General features: G+C 39.4%; 1 protein-coding gene across 1 annotated transcript; it reads left to right on the top strand.

Annotated features, from left to right (window-relative positions):
- Nucleotides 1-5,839: 5,839 nt before the first annotated feature.
- TUBA1B (tubulin alpha 1b) lies at nt 5,840-14,076 on the top strand. The gene is made up of 4 exons (XM_070937759.1): nt 5,840-5,968; nt 11,028-11,250; nt 11,343-11,491; nt 12,894-14,076. The coding sequence occupies exons 1-4, from the start codon at nt 5,966-5,968 to the stop codon at nt 13,872-13,874; spliced, it is 1,356 nt and encodes a 451-aa protein (XP_070793860.1). The 5' UTR covers nt 5,840-5,965; the 3' UTR covers nt 13,875-14,076.
- The last annotated feature ends 4,329 nt before the right edge of the window (nt 14,077-18,405 follow it).

Genomic DNA, 18,405 nt, shown 5'->3' with positions numbered 1-18,405 from the left:
AAAAAAGGCCATGATTTCTGCCACACACTCTTTAATTTCAGAGAGATAGGATAGTTTTTCTGGACAGCAAGAATTGCATTTATATCACATACTTAACCATTTTTATACACTGATTTCAAGATAAAACTAAGCAAAAAACAAAGGTCTTTTCTTAGCAAAAAATCTACAGATTTTATTTTTAAAAAGTGAAAGTGCAGTCCTGAATTCATTTACTTGGGAACAAGTTTCTCTGAAACTGTTAGGATTTCTTTCTGATTGCGTTTATTAAATTTATATGCTGCCCATATCGCCATCTAAAGGGTGTATACCCTATATGTATAGTGTTCTGCTGTAACTCGGTAAAACCCCAATAATTTTGTTCTTGAGTCTCAGTCATAGGAGTAAATATTTTATAAAATAATAAAAATGTAGAGACAGATGTAAAATTAGCTGTATTGAAAAAGGCCAGACTCATACAATTCATGTTTAGAATGAAAACCCCTAGGGGATATATTAAAACAGCATGCTAAATATATAAATATGACATGTTTTAACATCAATACATTGTTTCATCCTTAAGAATCTTACTAAAAAGTTATTTTTAGATCTTAAAGATCTGTTAACTCTCATGGAGGAAAGCAAGTGATATTATCTAGTAAGCTGCCATTAATTTACTAAATGCAATTAGGTAGGTTGTCCATAATTATAAAAAGTGATGCACCTGTAGATATGGGAGACTTGTGTCCAACACATGTTCCCCATAATTATAGGAATATGACAGGAGTTCATTTATTTAACACCAAATTGTTCCTATTTTTATTTGAGTTACATATTTTGTTACACTGGTTCATTTAGATACAATCATAATGGGTATACAAGTGTTGTTCAAATAAAGAGTATATTAGTGTTCTTCAAATATTTTTGAGCAGAGAAATGCATTTAATCATGCTCCAAAATTACACGGAGAACATTACAGAACAAAGAACATTGCTGGTCCAGGCAAAAACTATTTTTAACTGTATTAAAAGGCAATTAAATATATATATATTACTCCAATATATTTATCACTTTTCCCTTTCCAACGTTTGGAATAGCTCTAGAAATTTTTAAACAAATTGACAATACTATGATAAAGAATTATCATGCTACACATTTTCCTATCCTTTTAATTTTTTAAATTATTTGCACGAAAGAAAATGAAAGGAATTTTTTACACAAATATTCATTATTCAAGGACTATTGAATTCCTATATGCATAATATACATATAGGTATTTAGACTGACATAACTGAGTTGACTTTGGTAACTTCAGAGACATATCCATGTAATACTCTGGATAATCTGGGAGCAGATCCCCACTCAGCTACAATTTATTGGGTGAATTTGGGCCAATCATCTTCTCTCAGTTCAATTTACCCCACATGATTGCTATAGGGAAAATGAGGGGAGACTTCAGGGAAGAGATCTAGACTAGAGCATTAAGAGTAAAAGTGAATATAAATGCAATAATAACAGTATCAATAGATACATTACATTTCTTCCCTTTTGGTTTTGTATGACTATGATTCTTACTGCTTTGTGGGGAACTCTGTCTACTTCAGTCACTTTGCATACTATATCAAATACATTTTTATCAACCATGGTCATTCACTGCACCTTTGCTGAGCAGGTTTGAGATAATTGGGAGCTGGGGTGAACCTGGCAAGAGTATTGACAATTTCCCTTTCTATTCCCACATAACAAGACCAGTTGTTACGGCAACTTGGTAACATAGACAAGGAACCCAGACTGAAGCAAGAGACAGTTGTTTTAATGCAGTTATGTGAGCTTTGTCCTGCTCTACCCCACAATGTTCCTCTGCCTCACCAACCTGTCAACAGAACTATTTTGCAGCACATCTAGCAATTTTTATATGTATACAACCAATACAATACAAAAGAAAAAGAAAAAAAACCCATTCAAATTAACAGAAGAATAAAGATAGGAAATGTAGAAATAAAAAAATATAGTAAAGAAAATTAAATATATAAAGAAATTACTTTCCCTTTTAAGACAAGTATAAATAATTTTAATAACTTATCATCTTCTTTAAAAATAAAACAAATGATCTCTTCTTCTCACATCCCATTTTTTATCTATAAACAAATCCTTAAAAGTCTTGTAGTTTCAATCCTAATTAGCAAAAGTCCATTAAGGGTTACTAGAAATAACTTACCTATTTTAACCTTGATTAAATAAACCACATTTATAGTCCTTCATTTTACTTCTGATTTTTAGCCCCTTGAAACAATGACCTGGAACTTGATTTCTTTTCATTTCTTCTTTGTCTGTTCTACAAAATTATTCAAAGCTTTAACAAGTCCCTTTATAACTCTAATATAGAAAAATTATCTAGGTCACTTTCTTGGTTTGTTATTTGTATATTCCTTTTAATGATTAGACATCAGTCAGCTTCTTTTGCATATCCAATAGAGCATCTTTTTCCATATCATTCTTATAGCTGCCTTTTGTATTTAAATCCATATTCAGATCAGTCTCAGTGTTGTCAAATATAGCTTAGTTGTCAAACATCTTTCAAACACTAAGTATAGAGATAGATACAGATACTCTTAAAATTAATTTCAGAGTCCATTGTTCAAACATATCCTTCAATATGTCCAATATTACAATATTTTACTTCAATTTACAGTAAGTCACATTTAAATGTTCTTGTAAGGTGCTGGATTTTTTTCCGCTAATGGCTTGTTAACTTTTCTATAATTACCTTATTTATCTGAAGACCTTGGATTCTTAAGCACCTGTTTCAATGGATCTAGCCAGTAGTGAAATCCAATTTTTTTTTACTGCCAGTTCTGTGGACGTGGCTTGATGGGCATGGCATGTGAAGGATACTGCAAAATCTCCATTCCCACCCCACTCCAGGGGAAGGATATTGCAAAATTCCCACCCCACTCTGGGGCCAGCCAGAGGTGGTATTTGCCGGTTCTCTGAACTACTCAAAATTTCCACTACTGGTTCTCCAGAACCTATCAGAACCTGCTAGATTTCACCCCTGGATCTAGCCCAACATTGCCAGGTAAAAGCCTCACATTACACTAGTCCAAATCTGCCCTGCCATACTTTTGAGCTATTGATGGTGGCTCTCCTTATAGGCTGCTGAATCTGATGCTGAGAGGGAGATGGAATGAAGCTAAAAGAGTCTACAATCATTGCCTTTAAATTGTCCTACACAGTAACACTGTTAAGGGCAGGGCTATTCTCAAGTCTTGTTAGTGAGCCAGGCTATGGAATAGTTCCTGAAGAAACACAAATTATATTGCCAGCTCAAAGACTGGAGGAATCCACATTAACATGGCTGTGGAGAAGAGCGGTGTCCATCGCCGCCTACTATCCACAATACCTAGTTTCACAAGACATGTTAAAACCAAAACCAGATAGCAAGCTTTAATTAAATTAAGCTGAAATCTGCAAAGTGATATTACAGTTTACCGCTAGCCAACACATCAGACACACTTAATACCTAAGTGCATCATACTAATATGGAATGTTTAATCCTTGGCAGTCCAAGCTGTTATAGGGGAGTGTGCTATACATGCCACCCTGAGCTCCTGCAGTAAAAGATGAAATTATTTTCGGATGTTTTTAAAAAAAAGGCTGGAGAAAACACAGCGTCCAATTTTGTCCCCTGGCTGAAAGCAAAAAGATCGGCGACCACACGTGCCCCCAAAATGTGAGCGAATTGCGCAGCCTGGCTGCAGACAGGAAGTGGAAGAATCAGCGTGGCCCCTCCCTGTCTGGGGAATGTGTGTCACGGCTTCTGCCAGGTGCTGCCAGGGTTTGGTGGCGATTTAGGGCAGGCGATCACCCAAAATTAAACCCGATTTTGCCGTGTACCACACCATAGCGGGGCAAGGGGAGGCAGGGCAACATAAACCAGGACAGAGAGTCCAGCTCGTGTAAAACGGGAGCAGGGGGAGAAAAGGGGGCATCATCAATATCGTGCGCGCTTAGGAGGCTGAACAAGAAGCTGCAGTTCATCGGGAATGTTTGAGAGGATTAGAAAAGCGATTCGGTTTGTGGAAGGCTGCGGCTAGATGAGGGAGGGCCTGGTACAATGAATGTTGCAAGAGACGCCGCAATCTATAAACGGTACCGGCAGAGCGAGCACGTGCAAGAGTAAAGATGGCGCTTCCTTTGTAGAAGGCGTCCTCGCTTCCTTTCCCACTCCTCATTTTTCGGAGATTTAATTTTAACTTTTTGCCGTTGTACAGAATAGAATAGCAACGTCGGGAAAAAGGACTCTTTTTTCCCCCTTTTCTTCAGTCCCAGCCCGATTCTTCTCTTAGATGGCGCAACTGAGAACGCTTTGTTCATTATTCAGCATCTTTTTCGGCTTTTTTTTTTTTTTCTTTAACTCTGCGACAAGGACGTGGCGTTTAGGTGCCTCTGTCGGGAGGCTTGCAGACTGCAGCCGCAAAAACGCTGGTCGTCATCTGTGCCGCAGTTTTTCTCTGCAGGATGAAACTGCGGTCTCATTGCTTACTCTCACTTCGCCCCCGCTCTGCAGCTCTGTTATTTATGGCTTCCGGAACATTCCTAATGTTCTCCATCTTTTGATCCTATTTAATCCTTGCCCACGTCAACACGCAGGTTTCTTTGGTCTTTAAACTAAGATAAAGGGTATTTTTCTGAGCCGGGTTCAGCACCCGATCACGCTGCAGGTTCAATGAGCAACAAGCTAACTAATATAAAACGTAATCGTTACTTTATTTCTTTTCCTCAATTGCCCATCCTTACAAAACCCTCCCTCGATTCCGACGTCGGAAGGAAATGTGGAATGAACTTAAATTGAACCTCAGTTAAAAAAAAAACATGTCGGTTATTTGAACAAATATGCAGAAGCCTTTGCAGCTGTCGACCATTTGTCTTTTTCCCCACCCAATTCCAGCAAGACTTGGAGCATTACAAATGTTTGAATACTGCAAGCGACGTTGCATAATTTAAATGCTATTTTAAAAGTTTATCACACTTGCGCTGAAAAAGTACCGTAAATGAATATATTGAGATGTAGGGAGGATTGCAAACTACAATCCTTCCCCCACCCCTGCTTTAAATTAGAGTCCAAAAATTGTATGAATAAATGTATCTGTACTTTAAATGTCAAGGATTTTTTTTTTCCTTTAAGGCAGGCAGACTTAAATGGACGGTAAGTATCAATTTGTGGCGATTAACTCCTTGGGGATAGAGTATAACAGGAACTTCCGATGGGAGCATGCCTCGCCTAGTTTCTCTGCGGTTCTTCCTGTACAACTGATGTCTTAGATTTTGCCTCTGCCCCAAGAATTACGTGTATCTTTCTTGATTTACCACGTTAGAATTGCCACTCCGAAGAAACCAGTGATTCGTCTCTTTGGATTCCTCTCCTGAGTTGGTTAAAAGATGGGTGGCGTTATGTTTTAAATACTTTTTAAAAAAATAAAATATTAAAATGTTTATACCTTATCCTTGAACTACTCTAACTCGTTCCTGCAAGGCTTTTCAGTGCAAACAGACTTGAGCGATTACATAAAAATCTTTCGCTTAAGACTCTGCTGGGCTGCTTCCTAGTTAAAGAGGAAGAACGGATTACTTCGCCGCCTCAGCTATGCGATTTTTTTTCCTCTCTTCCACCCACCAAAAATCTCCTGTTTCCCATAGCAAACGGAGGGTCATCGGTCTCAGCCAATCACTGATTATGAGCTCACAGATGGACGTGGAGGTTGGCCCAATGGCAACCGCGTAATCAGTTCATTATACTAAATGCATGTAAGGCCAGCTTTCCCCATCCAGCCCTGAGAGTGAGATGTGATATAAAAGCAGCGGGGCGGCCCCTTCCTCTTCCATTCTGTTACTTACATCGACTCTTAGCTTGTCGGGAGAAGTAACATCCAAGGCTTCCATTTAATTCCCCCCTTCTCCTGTTTCTTGCCATTCCTTCGTCAGCATCATGGTAAGCGCTACCATGGAGGAGGAGGGGAGGGGTGAGATGGGTCGGGAGCGAATCATCCAAGAGAACTGAGCTGATCCAAGAGAACCTGGGGTGGGGGTGGGGGTGGGGGGAGACTGCGAGGGATGGGGCGGGTTGCGGGGGGAGGAGGCGAAAAGAACGCGAAGGCTGGGCGGGAATTCTCGGAAAGTCAGGAAAAAAAATCAGGGGAGGGAGGGGGAGATGCACTTATTAGCTTTCCCCAGCCACGCGCCCTCCAGATGGATAGAAGCTGCAAAGCACTAAAAGGGGGGAGAGGGAGGGAGGAAAGACCATAGATGGTTAATTCCTAGAAAGGGGTTCTGGTTCGGCTGTCCCGAGCGGATCGGAGAAGTGACGTAGGCTTGGAAGGCAATCCTTGGAAAGACACCCAGGGAAACGGGCGGAGAGGAGAGAACGATCTGGAAGGCGGTTCTGCTCGCTCTGGCCACGGCTTGAAATCGAAGGGCGGGAACGTGGGTCAGTCGCATTCCGAGGACTGCGGGGGTTGGGGGCGGAGTACGCGGGAAATGTTCTGGAACAGCCTTCCTTGCTCCGGGGTCCTCCGGATGCGCAACTACCTGGGTGTGTTTTTCTTTTAAAGGTACAGTAGGGCCAGGCGTCTGGAGGACGCCAATTGGATTACGCCAATTGAATTACGCTGTCCTGGAAAATGGGCGGGAGGCTCCCCCCGGGTTGGTTGTCATGAAAGAAACGACCCAGAGGTTGCTCGGGGGAGATCGTTAGGAAAAACTGGTCGCCTTTAGCCTTACGCCCATCATCCCGTTAGTCACGATACTCGCACAGAGTGATTCATTGTTTCTGGCTGCAGGTCCTGAAATGGACTACTAGGACTTCATAACGTCCCGCCTGTGTTGAAGAGAGCGCGAAAAAGCCCTCAGGTTTTTTTTAAGGATTGATTTGAATCCAGTCCTAACTAGTCTAACCCTAATAACTAGATCACTACATCGCCCTGGGCTGACGTAAGGCCGGCCAGCTGCGAAATGTTTCACTCGAAGGGAGAGATGGCCGCTTCCCTTCGCGGCAGAAAGCGGCGGTTTCCCTCGGCCCCTCCCACGACGGCCGTTACACTTTCCCGCGCTGGATGCCGATCTGCCTTGAGGTGAAAGAGCGGCGTGCGCATGCGCGCCCCCTCGAGATGGGCGCTGAAGCTGCTCTGGTGGAGCTGCGCGAGCGCTTTCAGTTACTTGAACAACTGCTCGGCTCGCCAAATGCGACTGGGATCATGAATCGGTTTTCCAAACGAGAAGCGTATCCAACCTCCTAACTCAGTGGGGGACATTACAAGTTCTAGAAGCCTCACAGGAGGCTAGGCAGGGTTGTGGGAAGCGGTCATCTGAATCAATAGCTAGAGGTAGGGCGGGTGCCTGGGCCCCACAGTTTAATGGAAGGGATATGAGGTCAAATAACCTGGCCCTGTGGATGAAGGGCTTTATGAGTGACTGAATTGAAGGGACTTGAAGTTTGTGAAATAGTGATATGGTATGGACGCATCATGGTATCCCCATCATAATTTGTGCTGCTGCATTCTGGCTTAGTTGTTCGTTAAAAGTGTGTAAAATACCTTGCAATTATTCAAGTGAGGTGGCCAGGGCATGGATCACTAGAGTCTCTCTTTGAAGAAAAAAAAAAGATACCAGGTGCAATTGGCATGCAAGGTGAGCCCATTCAAAGAATCTTTTTGTCATAACTGGCATTTGCTCTTAAGGCAGAAACCATGAGTATAGGAGGATTCTCAGATTGCACCCAGTTCTGACTTGGGGAATGCTATCCCTTTGGGAGCTAAAAATAGAATATCTACAAATCTAGCAGGTTCCAAAGCCCTTAATCTCCAGACTTTGAAGGCATCACTTGGTTGGCCACCTTAATACTATATTTAATATCCCTCCCGATACTGTCTGGAACTAACCTAGGATGAAAGAGGAAAACCATTGTAACATGGTACCTTCTATTCCTAACCTCCTCCCTCCCCCCCCCCAAATTTGTGCTGAGAACCAGGGTGGATAGACTACCCACAGATAGTAATGCCACATATCATCTGCAACTGTCATTAATGTCATCTCAGTGCTTTATTCCAATCTGAAAGTTGACTCAAAAGGATCTAGATAATCCATTCTTTCCACTGGACCTTATGGAGCTGCAAATTTGACCACCTTTCCTAAAAAGGGGAAGTTTAGTGATATGACAAAAATGGTCTAGAAACATTAGATCCAGGGGACAGACACACTATCTCTTTTAAGAAGTACCAGAACCATACTATTCCTTAAGGGCATATTTCATGCAACACACATCTTCCAATAGGCCTTTAGCCACTTAGGAGGGACACAGATATTTGAAGAGTGCTTATTTTCCCATGACCAACAGTCTCAACTCAGATAACTAGTGTAACCCAATCATCTCCAAAGGATGTAAATAGCCAAAAGTCCATTTCAGATCAGGTTCAAGCAATTTTGTCCCACAGATCCCTCAAATAGCCTTCATGGCAGTTCTGCAGATGTACTCCAGACCAAATCCTACCTAAGAGGGACTGGGTTACTTGAGTAGAACTGCTGGCTGTCTATCTGCAGATGCAATAAGAGGGAAGATATAATATTTTACCACACAATAATCATTAATAATAGCTCTTCTTGATTTGCTCTTCATTTTTCCCCAGAGGTGCTCTAGGTTATCTGCTTTATCCTTGAAAACCAGGGAATCCTCCCTGCAGAGGGGAGTGGCTGCATTAAGCAGCTCTGCAGTGCAGTGGGAAAGCTGATACAGTAGCAGTAATCCACTGACACTTAAACTTATCAACAAGACTTGTCTTTCAACTACAACCCTTTTTTGAGGTTATATTCATACTGTATATGTATCTATGCTGTTTGTTTAACTGGGATTTACTCTACCTATTTTTTAAATTGATAGGTCACACTGAATCATAAATCAGAAATCTGGAATACAAAAATCAAGATAATCACTAGATGATAGAAAAAATCTAATGCAGCCTGGATTTTTACTCTTGGAATGTGGTATCTCTGTCAAAACTAACCATTGACTGATAAGCTAACTAGCTATGGTTGGCTAATTTGTAGCTTAAAGTTCTTTGAATCCATTTCTACTCTGATATATAGTAAAATACATATGTACATATGGTTAAACTGTTTTCAATTCTTCAGGATCTAGATCTCATCCCTCTTAAAATCTTCCCTGCATTTTGTAATTGATTATCCTTTAGAATTTAAATGTACAAGTTTGCTTTGCACATGTCTCCAAATTGAACATATGTATAATGTATTTGCAGAGGTGCACTAATTATAAACTACATAATTATTTCATACAAATGCTGCAGATTGTATCAGACTTCTTGCAGATACAAGTATGTGCATTTGAGTGCATAAATTCCTAGTATCCTGCAGATGCCATCGCAGATCTAACACAAAAATCATGTTTTCATAGTGCATCCCTGTAGAAAAGTGCACACAGAAGTCAGTATAAATAGTGAAATGTGTGCATGTTTCAAGTACATGGCTGAAGCAACTGTTAGTGGTCATAAGAATTTAGTACAGTTCTCAGATTTGAACAGCTTATCTGCCTCTTTAGAAGGCAGTCTCCTGTCATTTAAAAGGCTTAATTGCCAGACATCTTTGTGCCATCTGTTGAGTGTAAGATTCTTAACAAGGTCTTCAAGGAATGTGTTACAACAGGTGGTGCTCAGCAGGTTGAGCTGGGTCTGTGTAATGAACACAAACTCATGAAGGGAGTGCAGGAGGATGGGCATGTGCCAGGAATTTAAAGCAAGGCCTTAGATAAATAGAGCAACAGGCTGTAAGCAGATGTTCCACAGAGGAAATCAATGCTAGGGGGAAAATCTGCTTGGCCTGCTTCCTCTGTAGACGTGGGAGGCTGACTGCGTCCTTTTTGCTTTCTGGCTTGCAAGAAATGCAACTACGGTACAGGGAGTGGCAGCAGGGAGTAGCTCATTCATGAAGGTTTTAGAGACTACAGAATTCCGATCAGACTAAGTCTTAGATATTAAATTTTATCGTACTTGGAAATAAAAACTAAAGAGTGCATTTCTTTAGTGTTGTAAACTGAAATAACAGTTTTAGTGGGATTCTAAACTGGAACATAAAATGTCCTCTGTTACATATTAATAATGTGTGTCTAGTCTAATACATTTATCAGTTTTATTTGAAAAAGTTTGAATGCTGAAGGTCTTCGTTTATGGCTTCTTTGGAACAACCTGGCTTAGATAGTCTTGTGCCATGGTCCTTGGCTTGTCATTGGTAATTTTTTGTTTTTTAACTTCAAACATGATATGAAGACATGCCAGACATGAAACAGAAAAACAAAGATAGGATAATGCAGAATTAAGTTGGCAGTGGTTTGTTTGTTTTTTTGTCACCATAATGGAGGCTAGGTTCTCTTTATAAGCTGCTGAGAATTGCCTCGAACTACAATATAGGCAGCATATAAATTTAATAAAATAAAATTTTAATAGGTAAATAGAAGAGGCTCAATAACAGATGTGGCAATATTTAAGAATCAAAAGATCTTGACATTTCCAAGAAAAATAATCTGTTTTTATCTTTAATTTTTGATTTGTTTTTTATACTATAGCTGGTCTTAAATTTTTTGTGAGAGCTTCCACAAAATGCTTCTTCCCATTAGATTTTCACATGCAATATCTGTTTATAACAATTTCCTTTTCAATAGAGATCTAATTTACATACAGTTATGTTTTATAAAGGATAACCCTCTTAATGCAGACCAAAAGCTCATTAAGTCTAACATCTGGTTTGCTGCAGTGGCTAATCAGATTTCCTGAAAGCCCTCAGCCAAGAATGATAATCTCTTCTTGGAAATTGACTGGCATGTAGTCTGGAGGTCTGCACTGACAGTTTTAAAGTTCAATATTTAATCTAGGCATGGGCTGATGTGAGTGAGAAAGGTAGAATGAAAGAGAATTTATCAAATTTTTATACCACCCATCTCACCTAAGTGAGAAATATGCAGCTTTACTGTTTCTCTATCCTTGCTACAGCGTGAGTGCATCTCCATCCATGTTGGCCAAGCCGGTGTCCAGATTGGCAATGCCTGCTGGGAGCTCTACTGCCTTGAACATGGTATCCAGCCAGATGGACAGATGCCCAGCGATAAGACCATTGGGGGAGGAGATGACTCCTTCAACACCTTCTTCAGTGAGACTGGAGCTGGCAAACACGTCCCCAGGGCTGTATTTGTGGATTTGGAGCCAACAGTGATTGGTAAGACAATTCATGTATGTTTTCTCATGCATACATATTTTTTATTAAAAGAATATAGAGGTCTTAATTTGGGGCATTTATTTTCCAAATAGATGAAGTGCGCACTGGAACATACCGCCAGCTATTCCACCCTGAGCAACTAATCACTGGCAAAGAAGATGCTGCTAACAACTATGCCAGGGGACATTACACCATTGGCAAAGAGATCATTGACTTGGTCCTTGACAGGATTAGAAAACTGGTAAATAACTTACATATTTGCATAAGTGAACATTTGGAATAATCTTGATAGAAGAAAAAGAACTTTTGAGTAGTTAGCATCTGATATTCTGGAAATAGACATTCTTTTAGGCTTATGTTATCTCAGCTTGAGTTATCTCAAGATGAGATTTTTTAAAAAAAGTTTAATTTAGTTTATTTGATTTATATAATTTGATGCCATTTTTTCTAAGTGGCAGTTAAACATAAATATGTTGCAACTGTGGTATAGTGGACTTGGGCTAAATATTTCACTTCCTGGCTTTGAAAGCTATTAATTGAATTGAAGAAATTTGACTCACCATAATCTTACAACACATTGCTGCTTTCTGGTCACCTTGGACAGTGAACAATATTAAAATACAATTATAACTACAATTATAAAAATTAAAATAGGTAGTCAAGCAAAGTATCACATTCAGGACTGAGCACCGCAATAGGACTTTAGGGCCTGCCAAAAGACCTGTGGGGTCAGGACCATCCTCCAGAGAGAATATTCCACAGGGCAAGTGCTATGATAAAGAGCCCACCTTCTGGATCCTGCAAACTGGGATCTCTTAGCTGATGGGACCCAGAGCATGCCCATTCTGCTGGACCAGACAGGACTGGTAGAAATCCTTTTTATCCTTTCCTAGGACCATAACCTTTTTTTCTTGAAGCTTGATAGGAGTTGATTACACATGAACAAAATTCAAAACAGCCCTGTTTGATATTGGCTTAGAATTTGCTTTCATAACTTTATATTAATTACCTAGTCTCTTTACTAGTATGATTAACTGTTTCTTGTATGCTTTAATATTGGGCTATTATTTATAGCACCATTTTGTTGGTGCTTACCCCCTGAGCAGAATCTTGATGGATTGGAATAATTAAAGTGGCAGCAGACTGGAAATTTACAAGCTTAATTTTGGTGGCAAGAATAGCATAAGCAGAGAGACAAAATGTAATACATATCTGTTCCTAACAACACTGATGCAAAAGGAGAAATGTACATTGAGGTCTCATTGCATGCAAATACATGTATGATACAGTTGCATCATGGTGCATGTGTCTTTCCTTCCCTGATCCATACAGTCTATGAAACTGAAAAATGCCCGGTTATTGCAAGCAGGTAAGGACAGAAATAAACTCCGTGACCTAGAAAAAATCATTCCATGAGGAATAATGACAGAAATATTGTTTTTGTAAGCTAAAAACTTAGGAAGTATCACATTTTGCACTGTAAGTAGTAACACTACTTTCAGTCCCTTAATTAGGCCTTGTTAATAACTTTATACTTTAAAATAATCTTAAAACAGGCATGTTTCTGTTGATTTAATGTATTCAAAGAGAGAGAAAGTTCCTGAAATTACTGCATGAAATCTCTTTGTTTTTTTCCCCAACAGGCTGACCAGTGCACAGGTCTCCAGGGTTTTCTGGTCTTCCACAGCTTTGGTGGTGGCACTGGCTCTGGCTTTACATCCTTGCTGATGGAGCGCCTGTCCGTAGACTATGGCAAGAAGTCCAAGCTGGAGTTCTCCATCTACCCTGCTCCCCAAGTATCCACAGCTGTCGTTGAGCCCTACAACTCCATCCTGACCACCCACACCACCCTGGAGCACTCCGACTGTGCCTTCATGGTAGACAACGAAGCCATCTATGACATTTGCCGACGAAATCTTGACATTGAGCGCCCCACCTACACCAATCTCAACCGCCTTATCAGCCAGATCGTGTCCTCCATCACAGCTTCTCTGCGATTTGATGGTGCCCTGAATGTAGATCTGACAGAATTCCAGACCAACTTGGTGCCCTACCCTAGAATCCATTTCCCTCTGGCGACCTATGCTCCGGTCATCTCTGCTGAAAAAGCCTACCATGAGCAGCTTTCTGTAGCAGAGATCACTAATGCATGCTTTGAGCCAGCTAATCAGATGGTGAAATGTGATCCCCGTCACGGTAAATACATGGCCTGTTGCCTGTTGTACCGTGGTGACGTTGTTCCCAAAGATGTCAATGCTGCTATTGCCACCATCAAGACCAAACGCAGCATCCAGTTTGTAGACTGGTGCCCCACTGGTTTTAAGGTTGGCATCAACTACCAGCCCCCAACCGTGGTCCCCGGAGGTGACCTGGCCAAAGTGCAGCGTGCAGTCTGCATGCTGAGCAACACCACAGCCATTGCTGAGGCCTGGGCCCGCCTGGACCATAAGTTTGATCTGATGTATGCCAAGCGTGCCTTTGTCCACTGGTACGTTGGGGAAGGGATGGAAGAAGGGGAGTTCTCAGAGGCTCGGGAGGACATGGCTGCTCTAGAGAAGGATTATGAGGAAGTGGGTGTGGATTCTATTGAAGGAGAGGGTGAAGAGGAAGGAGAAGAATATTAGATCTGCTTTGCCACATCTCTGCTGCATGGCTCGTCTCCATGATGTTTCATTTAACACACTTAGCTTACTAGTTACCTGGGGCAGTGATACTACAAAGGAATGCAGCAGACACTAGGATGTCTTGCCATTCCACCATGTGATCATGTCAATTTTCCATGTCTTTTAAACGTATCATGTCTGTGAAATAAAAAGCTATAAAACATTTTGAGTACGTGCCATTCAATACATTCTTTTAACAAATGTCTCGAGTGTTAAGATTTTCTGCAACATAAATATAAAATCTATTTTAGGCAATTAACTTCGGTGTACTACCTACCTTGGCTAATTCACAAAATCAGCCATACAAGTTAAGTTATAGGCGTTAAAGTTTCTTGGCGTTATTAACCTGTAAAATAACTAGGCAAAAATTTTATACAGATAATTTCTTTTGATTTTAGGTTCTAAATTGGTATACATGTGCATGGTCTCTGATTAAATCTTTCCTATATTGAAAGAAATTGGTAAATTCCAACAATCGTCCATCAATTATTTCACTCTTCTATGGCTGAAGAGGATGGTCTATAATCTGTTAACACAAGGGACAAATTCAAGATATTGGGGTATACGTTACTTTTGTAACAAAGCATTTTACTCACTTTAAAAATTGGTCAGAACTGACTTCCAGTTGGCTTTTATTAAGCCTGACCTATTGAACTAATTTTTGAGATTTCATGGTTTGAGTACTTCCTTTTGGTCATGTCTTCAATTTTGCTTATATCTGCCCAAGACGGCAAAATGTTTGAGATTATCTAGCATGACACAATTTTATTTATCTGGAAATGCTATGCTCTGCAATTGACTGATACATAACACCAACAAGCAAATTGAATTAGAAGCCTACTTTTAGTAATCCCACATATCCAAAGAGGCTGGGTTTGATTTGGGTGTCAGCCATAATGGCATCTTGATTGCTGGGATCTCTACAGAGCCCATCCGTTCTGACATATTTTCCACTTTGAACTGCAGCAAACCAACCAACACCGCATTTAAACTGGGAATGGTGGCAATTTTAATTTACATAAATGCTCCAATGCTTAAGATTTGTAGAAAGTTAAGAGTGTCGAAATGCTTACTAATCTTAAAATATAGCTTCCGATGAATTACAACACTTGTATGTTTTGTAAAATCTACTATCCCAAATAACACTTTTTGGTCTTATATTTATTATGTTACTTATTTTTAATTAAGTATATATTGGACTGCAATCTCAAAAAAGATTTTGCTGGCTTGGAAGCATAATGGATACATAAAGAAAAAAAGTGAAATTTGATAACTAAATCAAGTTTCAAGATTTTACTAAACGATCATATGGCTAAATTTCTATTTGCCTTTAAATATTATCCTGTATTTCCTTTTTACAAGCCCCATTACATCAGACCCATCAAATTAAGAAAGAAAATTAATTGGCGCCACTGCTGAACACTTAAAAAATGAAGAGTTTTGGGAAGTGATTTTTTTATTTAAGGCAGTGGGTCTCAACCTTCCTAATGCCGCGACCCTTTAATACAGTTCCTCATGTTGTGAACCCCAACCATAAAATTATTCCTAAGGCCATTGAAAATATGTGTTTTCCGATGGTCTTAGGCGACCCCTGTGAAAGGGTCATTCGACCCCCAAAGGGGTCCCGACCCACAGGTTGAGAATCACTGATTTAAGGCATACATAAAACAATGAAAAAAGCATAATAGAGAGGGAAGCCCACATAAGAAACATCCTGATAATTCAAAAGCCTTTTTAATATTAAAGCAAGATGCAGCTTTTAAAAAAATGCAATATTTCTATAGAAAAAACACGTCCAAGAGCAATTTATGAGAAACTACATCCTAATTGCTGAAAATGAACAACGAAACCTAAATAAAACCATAATTAAAGAATTTTATTAATTTTTCAGCCTTGCACTTCTGCACTTCTAAATACCACATAAAAAAAAAACACCAGCACCCCAATCTCAGTATTTTGCTATACTAAGTCTGGCAGCTAACAAACTACAGGTAGTTTTCGGCTTAACAGTTCCATTTAGTGACCATTCAAAGTTAACTGCACATTGAAAAATGTGACTTATGACCGTTATTCATAGTTATGACCTTTGCAGCATCCCCCATGGTCACATGATCAAAATTCAGATGCTTGGCAACTGATTCATCTTTATGACCATTGCAGAGTCCCAAGGTCAGGTGATCCCCTTTTGCAAACTTCTGACAAGCAAAAGTCAATGGGAAAGCCAAATTCACTTAACAGCTGGGTTACTAACTTATCAACTACAGTGTTCACTTAACTGTGGCAAGAAATGGAGCAAAACTCATTTAACAAACGTCTCAACAACAGAAATATTGGGCTCAATTGTGATCATAAGTTGAGATCTACCTGCATATTTTCACATCCAATGACAGCAGTTGAGCTAGTAGGGGAAGCTCTAGAGGTCTCAAATCACCTGTCTCAAAAAGCCTTTTTGTATGTACCCTAGTTATGCTTCCTGTTCTGGTGTACCTGCTTCTTAGTTTACACTGTGGCTGCTTATGTTCCAATGGAATGCCTTTATTATACTTGGCATCTTATCCCAGAAATAGGGCTCCCATAGTCTTGGCATCTTCTGATTGAGCAGCTTTTTGTCATGTCCCTGGGGAAATCAATTCTCATCCTCCTTTGTCAGGAGAATGATCAATCTCACCAGAAAAGAGACAAAGAATGAAAGTTTATTTAAAAAAGGGGGGGGGAGGGAGAGAAATGTAAACAACTGTTTTTAATTTAAGTTGTTTTAGAGAAAGGGATTACAGACGATTCAGATTCCCCAGCATCATCTTAGAAGAACCTCCAATAGAAAACATGCAGAAAAAAATTAAAGCTCTTAGAAGATTCTGAGGAAAAGGGACAAAGTGACTAGAATTCAGTATGGTACCCATTTCCTCAAAGCTTGCAAAAGAAATGAATAAACTTAGAGACTGCCACCAGAGAAAACATGCATTAAATTAATTAAACCCATCAAACCCTATTGCTTAGCGCATTGTAAGCCGCCCTGAGTCTCCGGAGAAGGGCGGCATATAAATCAAATAAAAACAAAAAACAAAAAAAACCCACACACAATAATTTTAATAATACAATTTTAAAGTAGTATGATGCCATCTATTGACTATTTTGGAGTCCAAGTTTGATTCCAAAACTTGTGAGGATTTGCACAATATTGTTTTTGAAACTTTTAAATTTTTTTTTACCATAATGCACATAGTTCAAACCAGGGGTGGCTTCTACTTACCTTTACTACTGGTTCGCAGCGGGAGCACGCACACACTTCTGCACATGCGCAGATCACCCATGATGATGTCGTGGTGGGTGGGTGGAGCCTCTCGCCGGTTTTATTACCGGTTCTATAGAACTGGACCGAACCAGGAGCAACCCACCATTGGTTCAAACCCTTTGTTCATACTTTTTAAAAAGCGTTTCAGGAGAATCTGTTACATATAATGTTGAAACACTTTTGATTTTAAATAGTATGAATATTGTTATGTTTTAGGTTTAAATTTCTGATGAAACTCCCATCATTTCATCTGATATCCTTTTACACGTTATGGTCAAGAGAAAAAGATTTCCCATCAATATTCAAATCTCAAATTCTATAAAATCTGTTTTCTTCCCATTCTGCACACAGATCATATTTATCCGTAACATGTTTAAAATCTGATATCAAAGAATGGAAGAAAAGGGAAGAATTAGGACTCATAATTTGCCTCCGTTTTGTCAAATATTAAATTAAATATTATTATCCTTATCAGATATTTAAATAAGGATGCTATAATTGTAGATATGATTTTAAAAATGTTTAGGTAGAATAGTGTAGTTCAAATTGATCTGAATTCCAATTTTCTTCAACCTACTGTTTTCTTGCAAGGGTAGGGTCTGCTTTTTATTATTATTATTTTTTATTAATTCAATTTATATGCCGCCCTTCTCCGGAGACTCAAGGTGGTTTACAATGCATTAAAAAAAAAACATTACAATGCTGTAATTTTGGGATGTGAAAAGGGCCTATGAATTGTTGGATTGGAATTATCTATTTTTGGGGTTTTTTTTATTGATTAACGTTTTATATTTATGTTGAGCTATAAGGCAAGAGAGTTATGCTGGGGCATGCAGAAGATCTGGATGTTACCCCATTATGAGAATGGGAATTAATAATCCTGAAGAAAGCCACTATTACAGATATGGATTACAATTATAAAGTCACTCGGGTGGTTGTTTTCTTTTTTTTATATATATGTGAAGATATTCATTACTGATGGGGGCAGATGATAACTGAGAATTTTGAATACTCTGTTGCAACTGGGATGTTATGTTACCCTAGTCCGGATGATGGACTCAGCAATTCAGTGGAAAGACATCAAAGAAGATATTATATGGATTATAAATTTAAAGTCATTGATTTTGTTTATATAAGGGAATATTTTTTTAGTAGGATGGGCAGAAGAATAAAGATATTAAGAATTGTTGTGCATGGTAA

The sequence above is a fragment of the Pituophis catenifer genome, unplaced genomic scaffold (genome assembly GCF_029215685.1).
Source record: "Pituophis catenifer annectens isolate HBS135680 unplaced genomic scaffold, rPitCat1.0.hap2 SCAF_2, whole genome shotgun sequence".
Taxonomy (NCBI): domain Eukaryota; kingdom Metazoa; phylum Chordata; class Lepidosauria; order Squamata; family Colubridae; genus Pituophis; species Pituophis catenifer.
The sequence above is the reverse complement of the archived record's forward strand: the minus strand, read 5'-3'. Positions and strand labels throughout refer to the sequence as shown.

Bases quoted from the DNA above. Each gene is read 5' to 3' on its own strand.
- TUBA1B (XM_070937759.1), top strand. The intron at 11,251-11,342 runs GTAAGACAATTC...TTTTCCAAATAG, and splicing joins TTTGGAGCCAACAGTGATTG to ATGAAGTGCGCACTGGAACA. The intron at 11,492-12,893 runs GTAAATAACTTA...TTTCCCCAACAG, and splicing joins TTGACAGGATTAGAAAACTG to GCTGACCAGTGCACAGGTCT.